Source organism: Homarus americanus, unplaced genomic scaffold, assembly GCF_018991925.1.
Source record: "Homarus americanus isolate GMGI-L3 unplaced genomic scaffold, GMGI_Hamer_2.0 scaffold32583, whole genome shotgun sequence".
NCBI lineage: Eukaryota > Metazoa > Arthropoda > Malacostraca > Decapoda > Nephropidae > Homarus > Homarus americanus.
The window spans coordinates 14178268-14194017 of NW_024713129.1; the positions used below are offsets into that span (position 1 = coordinate 14178268).

At 41.4% G+C, this 15750-nt stretch overlaps 1 protein-coding gene and 1 long non-coding RNA gene across 2 annotated transcripts; both read left to right on the plus strand.

The window, feature by feature from the left end:
- Nucleotides 1-4205: 4205 nt before the first annotated feature.
- LOC121867925 lies at nt 4206-9409 on the plus strand. Its single transcript, XR_006089268.1, has 3 exons — nt 4206-4364; nt 6036-6112; nt 9330-9409. It is a non-coding gene; the product is annotated as an uncharacterized LOC121867925 (long non-coding RNA).
- Nucleotides 9410-9459: 50 nt separating this feature from the next.
- On the plus strand, nt 9460-14331 carry LOC121867931. The gene is made up of 4 exons (XM_042368080.1): nt 9460-9468; nt 9732-9840; nt 11870-12459; nt 13076-14331. Exons 2-4 carry the CDS (start codon nt 9780-9782, stop codon nt 13913-13915), a joined length of 1491 nt encoding a protein of 496 aa, XP_042224014.1. The 5' UTR covers nt 9460-9468; nt 9732-9779; the 3' UTR covers nt 13916-14331.
- Nucleotides 14332-15750: the final 1419 nt, after the last annotated feature.

Below are 15750 nucleotides of genomic sequence, written 5' to 3' on the forward strand. Positions count from 1 at the left end.
GTGTGTACTTGTACTGTAGTACATGTTGAGGCAGGTGGACTTGAGTCTCTCTCTCTCACCATACTCACTTACTTTATCACTTCATACACTTAATAATTGTCTCCTGCTTATATCTACATAATAATAATAATAATAATAATAATAATAATAATAATAATAATAATAATAATAATAATAATAATAATAATAATAATAATAATAATAATAATAATAATAATAATAATAATAATAATAATAATAATAATCTCTAATGTGTCGTGTATGTTTGAGTTACTCTTCACCTGACACTCATTAATCGTTGTCACTGTATGTATACTGTACACTGTGTACACCAACTGTCTATATATATATATATATATATATATATATATATATATATATATATATATATATATATATATATATATATATATATATATATATATATATATATATATATATATATATATATATATATATATATATATATATATATATATTGTTGTTATGAGAGTTAATGAGAGAGAGCATCGAACCCGGTCATAAACAAACACTTGCCGGATTACCGTGAATTAACGCAGTCAGTAACTCAGTATGTGTCCCAGAGAGAGAGACAGCATGTGTCCCAGAGAGAGAGACAGCATGTGTCCCAGAGAGAGACAGCATGTGTCCCAGAGAGAGACAGCATGTGTCCCAGAGAGAGACAGCATGTGTCCCCAGAGAGAGAAAGCATGTGTCCCAGAGAGAGAGACAGCATGTGTCCCAGAGAGAGACAGTATGTGTCCCAGAGAGAGACAGCATGTCCCAGAGAGAGAAACATGTGTCCCAGAGAGAGAGACAAAGATGTGTCCCAGAGAGAGACAGTATGTGTCCCAGAGAGAGACAGTATGTGTCCCAGAGAGAGACAGCATGTGTCCCAGAGAGAGACAGCATGTGTCCCAGGAGAGAGACAGTCAGTATGTGTCCCAGAGAGACAGTCAGTATGTGTCCCAGAGAGACAGTCAGTATGTGTCCCAGAGACAGTATGTCCCAGAGAGAGAGACAGCATGTGTCCCAGAGAGACAGCATGTGTCCCAGAGAGACAGCATGTGTCCCAGAGAGAGACAGTATGTGTCCCGGAGAGACAGTCAGTATGTATCCCAAAGACAGACAGAGACCCACTATGACTGGGGCCCACTATGACTGGGGCCCACTATACTGGGGCCATCTGACGGGGCCAACTATGACTGGGACCCACTATGACTGGGGCCCACTATAACTGGGGCCAACTCTGACGGGGCCCACTATGACTGGGACCCACTATGATGGGCCCACTATAACTGGGGCCAACTCTGACGTGGCCCACTATGACTGGGGCCCACTATGACCAAACTGGGGGCCAACCTGACGGGGCCCACTATGACTGGGACCCACTATGACTGGGGCCCACTATAACTGGGGCCAACTCTGACGGGCCCACTATGACTGGGACCCACTATGACTGGGACCCACTATGACTGGGGCCCACTATAACTGGGGCCAACTCTGACGGGGCCCACTATGACTGGGACCCACTACATCTGTCACCCACTATGACTGGGACCCACTATGACTGGGACCCACTATGACTGGGGCCCACTATAACTGGGGGCAACTCTGACGGGGCCCACTATGACTGGGACCCACTACATCTGTCACCCACTATGACTGGGACCCACTATGACTGGGACCCACTATGACTGGGGCCCACTATAACTGGGGCCAACTCTGACGGGCCCACTATGACTGGGACCCACTATGACTGGGGCCCACTATAACTGGGGCCAACTCTGACGGGGCCCACTATGACTGGGACCCACTATGACTGGGACCCACTATGATCCACTACATCTGTCACCCACTATGACTGGGACCCACTATGACTGGGACCCACTATGACTGGGGCCCACTATAACTGGGGCCAACTCCTGACGGGGCCCACTATGACTGGGACCCACTATGACTGGGGCCCACTATAACTGGGCCAACTCTGACGGGGCCCACTATGACTGGGACCCACTATGACTGGGGCCCACTATAACTGGGGCCAACTCTGACGGGGCCCACTATGACTGGGACCCACTACATCTGTCACCCACTATGACTGGGGCCCACTATGACTGGGACCCACTATGATGGGCCCACTTGTTCGGCCAATCTGACGGGGCCCACTATGACTGGGACCCACTATGACTGGGGCCCACTATAACTGGGCCAACTCTGACGGGCCCACTATGACTGGGACCCACTATGACCTGGGGCCCACTATAACTGGGGCCAACTCTGACGGGGCCCACTAGACTGGGACCCACTATGACTGGGGCCCACTACATCTGTCACCCACTATGACTGGGACCCACTATGACTGGGGCCCACTATAACTGGGGCCAACTCTGACGGGGCCCACTATGACTGGGACCCACTATGACTGGGACCCACTACATCTGTCACCCACTATGACTGGGACCCACTATGACTGGGACCCACTATGACTGGGGCCCACTATAACTGGGGCCAACTCTGACGGGGCCCACTATGACTGGGACCCACTATGACTGGGACCCACTATGACTGGGGCCCACTACATCTGTCACCCACTATGACTGGGACCCATTATGACTGGAACCCACTACTACTGGGGCCCACTTTGACTGGGGCCCACTACATCTGTCACCCACTATGACTGGGACCCATTATGACTGGAACCCACTACTACTGGGGCCCACTTTGACTGGGGCCCACTACATCTGTCACCCACTATGACTGGGACCCACTATGACTGGGGCCCACTATAACTGGGGCCAACTCTGACGGGGCCCAGTATGACTGGGACCCACTACATCTGTCACCCACTATGACTGGGGCCCACTACATCTGTCACCCACTATGACTGGGACCCACTACTACTGGGGCCCACTTTGACTGGGGCCCACTACATCTGTCACCCACTATGACTGGGACCCATTATGACTGAAACCCACTACTACTGGGGCCCACTATAACTGGGGCCAACTCTGACGGGGCCCACTATGACTGGAACCCACTACATCTGTCACCCACTATGACTGGGACCCACTACTACTGGGGCCCACTTTGACTGGGCCCCGGTACGACGACGGCCTGTTGTAAGTTATCAGTGAGCGGAGAGAATGTTGAGAGCTTGTGATACTTTGTAAAGTTTCTCGTTTTCTAAGTAAGTATCTTGGTGAAAACTTAGTTGATATCTTAGTGAGTGCTTGAGTATATATCTTAGTCAATGAATATTTTAGTGAATATCAAAGTATCTTGATTCGTGAGATAGGTGTAAAGTAGGAAATATTTGCCTTACACCTATACAACATCATTCTATGGACTGCGCTATGTTTTCATAGATTCCTGATTATGTATCTCTTGTGAGTATTTTTACAATTTTCTCGCAGGATTGGAGTGTTTGGAAAGCTTGAAATATCATGATATAAGACCTGATCAGGGAATAGTTTTCGGCGCGGAGGTGTCATAACATGGTGCAATCAGCTCCCAGTGGGCGGTGAGTTGCCAGCTCTACTAAATTTAAAATGAATTATTGCGGTGCTATTGAAGAGTCAAAGTGAATGTTTTCATTCTAGTGTTTGGGATATTATTTTTGTACGTCACTATGATATCATCTAAATCACTGTCTAAGAGGATAAAGCCATTAACAACTTTTTTGTGTTAATATCCCGGCACTAAGGTTAACAAATAAGTGCTATATACTATTGACCAGAACAGTGTCTTTAAAACCACTTGAAAATCTTAAGTATTTTATATTACGAAAATTTTTCAAGAGTAATCATTAATTAGATGATCACTTAACGTAAATTAATATTTTCTTAATAATGTTATGGAAATATCTGACAAGTTTTACATTGGTATTCATCCGCGTTAATACGTGAACTTTCTCCTCGCATTCCTCACTGTTTTATTTAAACCGAGATAGTTTACAGAAGTTTGAAGACTTTACCCCAAGTCTTTAACTTTAAATTAACATAATTTATATAAAATTTAACAAAATATGAGAGAATTATACAAAAAACTTTATTTTAACCCAACTAGGAATTCCTGGAACAGAGCACGTTGGTGTACGTTTTACTCGAATCTCATTGGTTACTCGAAGCCAGCCTTGTTCTGATTGGCTAGTTATGATGTCACACTGATGACGTCATCAAGTTCATATAAGCAGCCGGGTGCGCCGCACCTCGCACATTTATGTAGTAGTTGTTGGAGGAGGAGAGCGCGCTTCCACACTCGGCGCAAAGATAGTAAAGGAATTGCGTCACCCTGGGTGAAAACACCCACAACCAGTGAGCAAAGAAAGCTTTTAAACGTACACTACTAGTACGTTTGGGAAGGTAAATTCATTGTTCATATTGTTTACCTAGTCATTAAGTTTGCGGGAAAATAAGTGAGCGATTGACATTTTTGGACTGGGAAAAATGTGAATTAATTTGTGGAAGGTGTACTGCAGATGTTGTTATCTTTACTGTTTAACTATATAATGTGACTGAAGAAAACACGTAAGTATGTGATTGTTCTTATGAAAATATTTCCTTTATTTGGTGGAAGAAGAAGCGACTCTGAAAACTAGGAATTATTTATTTTTTCTTAAGTAGTTTTGTTGGTGATGGTAAGATGATAATTGTGACGTCTTGTGGAGAGAAAAGTGACGATAACCTTTTGTTAGAGATATTTTTGCAAGTGCAGAGTGAATAATTGTTCCAGTTTACTACATGTTCAGATGTACTGTATTGTACATGTAACAAGTAAAGTTACAGTAGTCACATAACAAGTACAACACAAAAAATCGCGTCCAATTCAAGTACAGTTCTGACTCACCAAGGATGCTTACTAATACACATTCTCCACCCTCATATTATTTGACCTGAAGATTAACCACCCTAACACTTGAGGGGAGGGGGTAAGGATAGTGGGGGTTGGCAAATCTTCCGGTGAAATAAGTTGATGGAGAATCTTCAAGTTTTAATATATTAAGGTCTTTTTTGCACCATCATCATTACCCGCCAAAGTACTGTACTAGAAGTTCGTTTAAGATTTTCTAAGTTCTGAATGGTTAAGATTTTCATGTGATGATGTGCGTATTTTGTTGTAATATTGACTGACTGACTCGCTGGTGATTTAGCATGGTAAACTATTATGAAAACGCCGACGTGTGATTTAACGACGAGTCAAGTAGGAAATTGTTAATAGAATAGTATTTTTTGGGTCAAGTTTGATAGGTATATGAACACTAGGAAAATTCTGCTGTTATAGGTGGTTGAACTATTTTCGGAAATTGTGTCAAGATCAAAACATTTTAAAAGATAATGTGAGATGCTGAATTTTTTTTGGGAAGTTACGGTGTTTTGAATGTGGTCACATGTATTTTAAGGGAATCGTGTTAGTTTACCCATTGAACATTAAACTGTACATTTTAAGCAGTCGAATCGGGTCGAACATTTACGGGAAAGCTACATATAATCAACCGCAAAAAATTAAGGACAACCAAAAAATCTTGTACATTTTAGTTATACATAAATAGTTTGGGACGAAATTATATATATAAGAAGATAGTGGTATTAAAAAAATTTATTGTGGAGGGAGGTGGAGATAACTTGAAGAATTAATCCCTGTTAATAATAGAACTAAAAGGACATTTTTACGTTAATTTTGTATCTAATGGAATATAACAATCCACCTTAATAAATGACTTCAGGGAGTTGTTAATTTCTGTGAACATTTTAAGGAGTTCACTGGTTCTGTACATGCCTTGGTATACTATTAAAGAGTATAAGAAGTTTGCGTGTATGGTTGTATGTTTTTATACGCGAGTGAGTGGATGTATGCATTGTACTTAACCAAACCCAACTAATCGTGTATTCATTTACGCAGAGTACTAATCCAACAAGAGTACGTGTAGGTGTTCAAATACATTAAGATTATACATACCACCACGTTGTTTAATCTGTATTTTAATGTAATTTTATTAGTACTGTTTATTTAATTAGATTTTATTGGACTTACAGGCTCGGCAGTGACCAGCTTCCTTCTCAAGCGACCCCAACCTTTCAAGATTGATTTTCAGCCGTCTTCGTCGAATCCAGTGAGTACAACTACAACCTGACTTGACTTAATTTGATAAAATACGTACTGTACAATAACCTGACCTGCCTTAATGCACCATATCTTACAACTACAACCTGACCTGACTTAATGCATCAGTACTTATAACCTGACCTGACTTAGTGCATCAGTACTTACAACTACAACCTGACCTGACTTAATGCATCAGTACTTATAACCTGACCTGACTTAGTGCATCAGTACTTACAACTACAACCTGACCTGACTTAATACAGTACTTCCTAAGTGCATCAGTACTATAACCTGACCTGACTTAGTGCATCAGTATTACAACTACAACCTGACCTGACTTTGCACCATATCTTACAACTACAACCTGACTTAATGCACCATATCTTACAACTACAACCTGACCTGACTTAATGCACCATATCTTACAACTACAACCTGACCTGACTTAATGCACCATATCTTACAACTGCAACCTGACCAGACTTAATGCATCAGTACTTACAACTACAACCTGACTGACTTAATGCACCATATCTTACAACTACGACGACTTAATGCACCATATCTTACAACTACAACCTGACCTGACTTAATTTGATAATACGTACTGTACAATAACCTGACCTGCCTTAATGCACCATATCTTACAATCAACCTGACCAGACTTAATGCACCATATCTTACAACTACAACCTGACCTGATTTAATGCATCAGTACTTACAACTACAACCTTACTTAATGCATCAATACTTACAACTTCAACCAGACTTAATACATCAGTACTTACAACTACAACCTGACCTGACAATGCATCAGCAACTACAACCTGACCTGACTTAATGCATCAATACTTACAACTACAACCTTACTTAATGCATCAATACTTACAACTTCAACCAGACTTAATGCATCAATACTTACAACTACAACCTGACCTGACAATGCATCAGCAATCAACCTGACCTGACTTAATGCATCAATACTTACAGCTACAACCTGACCTGACTTAATGCATCAATACTTACAACTACAACCTGACCTGACTTAATGAATCAGCAACTACAACCTGACTTAATGAATCAGCAACTACAACCTGACCTGACTTAATGCATCAGCAACTACAACCTGACTTAATGAATCAGCAACTACAACCTGACCTGACTTAATGCATCAATACTTACAACCTGACTTAATGTGATATACAACTGCCTGACCCGAGTTACTCTGGCCATGCTTATAACTACGGCACGGCTTATTATTATTGATAAGTCGATTTCTCTTCCCTAAGCACATACCGGGTTGAGACAAGAAGTACAGTGCTTTCCGTATGAATTGGTACAGTACTTGTCTTGTACATTACTCGTTTAAAACTTGTAACATCATCCGAGTATCTCCCTGGTATTATTTAAGAAGACTGTACAGTAATTGAGTTAGATAACTAAATTTCAGAAATAACTTAACATATTTAGCCAGTCAAACTCTAAACTTGATGTGGTGTACAGTAATGGTTAATTTCATTTTCCTTCCATAAAAGGGAAAAATGCTGTAAATGGAAATAAAGTGCAATTAATTTTATATCGTACCCTCGTATATAGTAGAAGGCTAGCATAGATCTGTCTCGCTCGCTCACACACACACACATGGGTAAGACACCATCAGTGTGACTCTTCATTATTGGGGAATTTTATTTTTCCACCTGGTCTCTTTACTTGAATTAAGTCGATGTAATTAAGACTTTTATAATACTCCTGAACTCCTCCAAAGTCTTTGCTTAAACTACAGTTATCAAATAAAATTTTTGGGTACTGTACGAGTATTGTACTTTTAGATTGTTATGCCAAATGTGGGTTTGTCAAATTTTCTACCCAAACTTGGCAAAAATTTTCTAGTAGACATCAACACGTGGTAAAGTTTTCTCTTGATTGTCCCTCTTGTTGTAAGCCTGTAGCTGTGTGTAGTCATGATGGACTCCTATTACCATGGGGGAATTGCTAGTCCCCTTTTATTATGGTTCATATAACATGGTTTAAACAGCCCTGATACTTGTGTAAAACTTAGTGATACTGTAGTGTTGTTTAGTGTCCTAGAGTCACCACTTGGTTGGGGTTTAAATAAGTAAGAACTGGAGAAATTATCTTACATCTCCTCAGTGGTGAGATGGGTAACATTGTTCCCAAGAGGATGCCTTATTTTACTGCTGATACAGGCATGACACTTGATGATTAAACAATAGAAGGGGCAGATAAACTCAACTAATCTCGGTCTGTCTCTGGCACAGTACTGTACTGTATGTGACTCAGGGCCCATGTGGCAGTTGTCATAGGTTGCTGTATTAAGGTTTTATTTGGAGACTGGACTATCCATTCCTCATCAGTTCTACATTGATTAAGGAAAATGGTTTAGTACTTATGAGGGGCCTCTCACCCAACACACACAAAACCACCAGCATTGATTATTTTAAATATTAAAATCATTGCCAAGGCAAATAATTTCTGTGTTATTGCTAATGATAATAATCAATCCTAAAACAGAATTATGTATTTTTACAACAAATATAAGATAATGCTTCTGTCTTATCATCAGGAGTGTACCTGCTGAGTAAAGATAGTGATAGTATGTGACTGCAGGTTGATGAGCCCGTGGTGACCTGCTCTTGGCACCTAGGTGGGCCCTGCAACCTGCTTCTGCAACACAACCCTCCTGGAGGCTCACGTGTTGCAGCAACTGGAGCAACTTGGCCTTGAACCAACCCCTACTGAACACACAGTTACAGCTCAGCCAGTAGTGTCAAAGCTGCTGCCTGCAGAGTTTGTGTGTAAAGACAAGTCATAACGACAGGAATTCTCAGGACTTGAGCACAAAGTTCATAAAACAGTTTGGCTTTGAGAGCCACGACTGGAAGATCCAGACCTTGGGTGGGCGAACACATCAACAGCATCCATGTAAGCCTGTGGTAAAATAAATAGGTTTCCTTGAGTTAACAAGCGAAATACCGAGCAATGCAGTGGAGTGCTCTGTGTTTCCGCCGTGTAAGTTGCTAACTGTAGGGTTTTAACCAGCCCTGGGATCAAGTCCTGTATGTAAATGACCAAGTCCAAAAAGTCCAGTTAAGTAAAGACTAAAAGGTCATCTTCCAAGTCAACTCTCACTGGTCAGCTTTAACTTAAGTGTAAACTAAACCTAAAATAGATTCTAATATTTCCCTTACATTCTTCCTCCCCAGATTCCACGATGCATCGTCAGAAGGCAGCACCAAAACTGAGGCTGGAGCCCCTAGAAATATTACAGGGCAAGGAACCCACTCTAAAGCAGATTGGGATCCTCATACTCCAGACTGTTGCTGGAACCTGACCGCAAGCAAGGTGAGTCTAGAAGTTGTTGAAGTGTGTAATGTTTTTACTGCCCTTCACCTAAAGTTGTTTAAGCACATAACTAGCTTAATGATTATACTTCTCCATTAACAAAATAAAATATAAAACTCAAAATTGCTGTACTACTGTATAAGACTTTACCTTATTGTAGCCTGGAAATTTGTAATTAAATGCTGTATACTTGTTTGTGCTGTGTGTAGTATTGTATGGTAGACAAAGAAAGGCAAACATTCCCCTTGAACAAACCCTTACAGCCAAAACTGCTGCTGAAGCTGAGTGGAATTGGAGAAGACAATCATTCTATGGCCGCGGCGAACACTTATACCACCGTTCCCTCGTGTGAGCTCAACACACCTGACATAAGTGAGTTTGACCATCATTAATCACCGCCACAGATCTCCTGCTTCACCCAAACCCCCCCCAGTTCTTCTCCTGCTTCACCTAACACCCCCAGTTCTTCTCCTGCTTCACCTAACACCCCCAGTTCTTCTCCTGCTTCACCTAACACCCCCAGTTCTTCTCCTGCTTCACCTAACACCCCCAGTTCTTTCTCCTGCTTCACCTAACACCCCAGTTCTTCCTGCTTCACCCAACCCCCCTGGTAGTTCTTCTTCTCCTGCTTCACCCACCCCCCAGTTCTTTTCTCCTGCTTCACCTAACACCCCCAGTTCTTTCTCCCTGTTTCACCCAACCCCCCAGTTCTTCTCCCGCTCACCTAACACTCTAGTTTTTCTCCCCCGCTCTTACCTGACACTCCCCCAGTTCTTCTGTTTTTACCTAACTCTCAGTTCTTCTCCTGCTTCACCTAACACCCCAGTTCTTCTCCCGCTCACCTAACACCCCCAGTTCTTTCTCTCCTGGGCTTCACCTAAAACCCCCCAGTTCTTCTCCTCCCGCTCACCTAACACCCCCAGTCTCTGTCAATTCTGCACACCCCCCAAAGTTCTTCTCCCGCTTCACCTAACACTTCTAAGTTCTTTCTCCTCCCGCTCACCTAACACCCCCAGTTCTTCTCCCGCTCACCTAACACCCCCCAGTTCTTCTCCTCCGCCTTCACTTAATCCCCAGTTCTTCCCTGCTTCACCTTAACACCCCTGTGTTCTTCTCCTGCTCCACCTAACACCCCCAGTTCTTCTCCCTGCTTCACCTAACACCCCCAGTTCTTCTTCTCCTGCTTCACCTAACACCCCAGTTTTCTCTCCGCTTTCCACCAACACCCCCCAAAGCCCTTTCCTGCTCACCAACACCCCCCAGTTCTTCTCCCTGCTGCACTTAACTCCCCTGTGTTCTTCTCCCTGCTTCACCTAAGACCTCTAGTTCTTTCTCCTGCTTCACCTAACACCTCCCCAGTTCTTTCTCCCTGCTTCTTCTACCCTCAGTTCTTCTTCTGCTTCGCCTAACCCCCCCAGCTCTTCTCCTGCATCACTTAACTCCCCAGTTATGCTCTCACTTCACCTACTCCCCCCAGCTCCTCTCCCGCCTCATCCCCCTTCTCTCTCAGAAAATTTAACTGGAATTAAACCGGTGTAACACAGATCTTCACTAAACTTTGGCATCAAGCTAAGGTTCCCCAAGTGAGGACGATGTTGCCGAGGCAATACAGTCAATTACGTGATCTCCTTAGCGATCCATAAATTCTGTAATGCTGTGTGTATACATTTTTCTTAGACATATGTTGATATGTTCCATCAGAAAGCATCACTCACTAAAAAAGGACCTATTTACTGGGTTGAAATTCGTAATCCATTAAAACCACAAATGTCTGTAATGGCCTCTTAAAGAAGTGCAGTCTGTGAATACTGTGTGAATACTGTATGTTTACCCAGTGTTCCTTATGAACCTGAAGAGTGATCTAAAGGTGGTATCTGGAAACTGGTGCTCTGGCAACCCCTCCTGGATATTGTACCGTATATAAGTTGAGGATGTGGGGTAAGAGTGCAGTCAGCTGCAGTTATCAGTAATACTCACATCATCACCCGGAGGATATTATGATACGTGTTGGAGTATTGTGAAGATTTGGCGTTTGGTGATTGAAGTTGAACTGTGCTGGTGATAGCTAATTTTGGCACTTGTGAAAATTTCTTGCTCTCTTAATGAAAGGATTTTTGCCAATTGTGTTTAAAGCTTTACATTGACAGTGAAAATACTTTTGTGCATTGAACATTAAGTTGGTGGTTGTTTGGAATTGAAATGAAAACTTTGAAAACCAAATGATTAAAGTCTGAATAGTTTTTCTGTACCAAGACAATTTACAGAAATCGGTTCTCACCACTAACACATAATTTCCGTAAGAAAGTGTCAAATTAATTCTATAACTGTAAAAATGTGCTGTCTCAAATCTTGAAGAAGTAAACTTTATAATTTTTTTAACTGTAGTTTCTATTTGTTGCAGAGTTTGATGAGATTTTGGATGGCAAAACCATTTACAGTTTCAGTAGCTGTAACATGGAAGTGAATTGTGAGCCAGCACATGGTTGCCCCACCACACTGGAGGACGATTCCAAGTCAATGGTGTTGTTTGACCTCAGTCCACTCCCGTCAGTCACCTCACCCCAGTGTGACCAGGAAGATCAACAAGACATCTGTAGGGAGGAACAGATAATGAAGCCACAAGACTGTATTGATGTTGCCTCTGATTTGAGTACCTTGATGCCCTCCACCACCAACACACTACTCTGCCATCCCCATCCACCACTATCTCCTTCAGACTTCCTCAATAGCCATGAACGATCATCATTTACACAAGACTCGGGCACAGTGAATCTCTCTGCTCCATTTCTCTCAGATGCTCTTCCACCCCAGGACTTGGAGAATAATTTAGAAATTTCCCCAGAAATAATGGAGCACATCAATAAAATCCTCCCACACAGCCTGGACATTGATGAGTTAAATGCCAATACCACATATCTGGACATGTTCCTTGGAAACAGTGATGATCTCCTCAACAGTGCCATGCAAGAGTCAGGCCTACTAGACACTGAGGTAAATATCAGAGTATTGTAACTTTTTATTCACAATTTCGTGCAAATGTTTAACTCCATGCAACCCAGGACACTAGTTAACATATCGAGGAACCACATTTTTTACCTGTTTTTAATGCAGTACAGGGTTTTTTTTTTTTACCACACTGTTACATTTTATTCTCTCTCTCGCACTCTCTAAAACACTTGTCTTTCATTTTACTTTATATATATATATATATATACTTTTTTTTTTTTTTAAATAATAGATTCAATGAGAGTAGTACAGTAGATACTGAACAAAATCCTAATTCCTCTGTGTCCAGATGATAGCCCTAAACAGATGACCTTACTGTACTGTATATCCATTTATGATGAAGTAATAATACATGAGGATAATGGAATAGTTGTTTGTGTTGTAAGGGTTATATACATAAGGTACCAAATGTAGTTGTTGGTCATAAGGTGGAGAAATTTGGTTCTTTTGGAGGCTGCTATCAGTGAGTGAATCATTGTGACTTGGTCAACTACATCACAGAAAGTGCTTCATTTACCTTTAGTTTTGAATATTTTCCCTTATGCACCTGAAGCCAAGAAGTAACAAGCTTAATTTATTTTATTAATTTTATTTTATTCAGATGAATAATGGACTTGGAAGGCCGTGTGAGGGTGATGCGAGTGCTCTACCTCAACTGCCAACTGAGGGAGCTAAGAGTGTCTACCAAGGTCATGACACCCCAGTCAACCAGAATTCACTTTCCATTGAGTCATTCTTGAATACGTCACATGTCACGGCTCTCTCACAGACAGTTGGGACGGAATCTGTGTGGCCTTTACAGGAACCTCAGATATCCTCACCGTCAGTTGGAGAGTTCGAGGGTTTGTTGGCGCCATCCCCTTGTGTGGAGTCTCTTGTGTTGCCTTCTACTCCGTTATCTAGTGGTGCAGCAGGAGTGGCACACTCTAATATTAGTACAGTCAGAGTAACCCGACAGAGGAGGAGCTCCAAGAGGCCCGCCAGGTTCAGGGATACTGTGCCTCTCGATGATTGCTTAACCACAGATCTGCTGGGCTTAGACTTAACGCAAGAGTCACTTGAACCATTGGCATCAACGTCTGGGTACACCACCTCACCCAGGAAGAGAAAAAAGTCTGAGGCACTTGAGGAACCATTGGCCTCAACATCTGGGTACACCACCTCTCCCAAGAGGACCAGACAGTCCAATACGTGTCTGTCGGAAGAAGAAAAGTACCGTAGAATTCGCGTGTTGAACAACGAGGCATCGAAAAAATGCAGGCAGAAGAGGAAGGAAAGTATGAAGGATATGGAAGGAACTGTGGTACTCCTTGAGGAGAAAAACAAGAAGCTGAAGGCGAAGGAAGCTGCCCTTACCAGACTGCGGGACAGATTTCAGTCCCTCGTTCATGAAACGTTTACGAAAAGATTGAAATCAAATCTGCAAAATATTAAAGATTGAGCTCAAAGTATATTAAAGATTGAACTCTAATGTACTACAAGATTGAGGCTTTTGACTTGCTGGACTTGTTCAAATTAAAATTGCCCGAATAAGAATTTTAAGTCTAGAAAGTCAGTCTCCTAGCCAATGTAAACAGTTGACATGTACTGTATAACAATTTGGAAGTACTGTACTATAGTATAATTCAACATCAGAGCAAAATTAAGTTGTGGTTTGTAGTTACAATCACTGCATGGTGTGGTGTGATTAATTACCTGTTGTACAATGACCACTGTACAATAATAATGCACAGGATGGTGTACAGTACCTACAAAGTAATGTTTTTATAATATTTATATTTTAACCGTTTACTGGAGAAGGTTTGAGAATATTTATATATTGGCATAATTTTAGATGAAATAAATATTTGTTGAAAACCTGAGTCTTTTTATGAGAACTAACCTTGATGAACAAAATTTAATGCTAATGTTCAGTAAAAATTGATGAGGATAGAATTATTATTGAATAATTATTGCTAAGGTGGCGAGACGTAAATGACGCACAACTACACAATGATCACAAGAAAGAAGTGACTGACAAAACTACTCGACAAGTGATAGAATTACTTCAAGGTGAAATACCCTAATGCTACCTGTGGGGATTAGGCTACCAATAGGAAAATCAATCCAAAGGTGACTAAACTAGGATGTCTAAAGGTGAAGTAAGCTAAGGTGTCTAATCTTCAGGTGATCCTACTCGCCTGAAACTTTGCACAGTAATCCGATTAATAAACTCATAATGGATTGTATGGACTTAAGTTAGTAATGAGAATAAGATTACCTATGGAATACGTTAGTGTAGATTAGGTAATGTGAGGATAACATTTACTTCATCCACTGTGCCACTGATCGGCTCGTTAGCCGATTGGATAAGAAGTGTTGTAATTTTAACACCGAAGTCATAACCATCCTTGTAGATGTATCGAAAACAGTGGAAGAAATAAATTTACAATTATCCAAATTTTTTCAAGAAATTTCTTTACATCAAAAAGGGTGATAAATCAATAGCATCAAATTACCGTCCCATTAGTCTCACGTCAATCATAGGCAAGTTGCTAGAGTCAATTATTGCTACAAAAATCAGAAGCCACCTTGAAACATTCAACTTAATTCATTCTTCTCAGCACGGGTTCACCCAGGGACGTTCTTGTCTCACAAATTTGCTTAGCTTTTTCTCAGAAGTATTTGAAGCGGTAGATAATGATAAGTCATATGATATAATTTATTTAGGTTTCAGTAAAGCATTCGATAGAGTCCCTCATGAGAGATTGATAAGGAAGGTAGAAGCACATGGAATAGGTGGATCAGTATTAAAATGGATTAGGTCATGGTTAACTGGTAGGAAACAAAGAGTCAGCATAAATGGATTAAAGTCAGACTGGGGTGCGGTCAAAAGCGGAGTTCCCCAGGGATCTGTATTAGGCCCTCTGCTGTTTGTTATATTCATTAATGATCTTGATTTAGGCATAACTAGTAGGATTAGTAAATTTGCAGAAGATACCAAAATGGGGAGAGTGATAAATTCAGACAGTGACTTTGAACACCTTCAAAGAGATCTAGATACCTTACATGAGTGGTCAGTAGACTGGCAAATGAATTTTAATACCGATAAATGCAAGGTACTACAGATAGGGAAGACGAATACAAACGTTAAGTATAAACTAGGTAACACGGAAATAGAAAACTCAGTTTGTGAAAAAGATCTAGGTGTATTTGTTAGCAACGACTTGAAACCTAGAAAACAATGTATTAGCGTTCGCAACAAGGCAAACAGTTCTTGGGTTCATATCTAGGTCT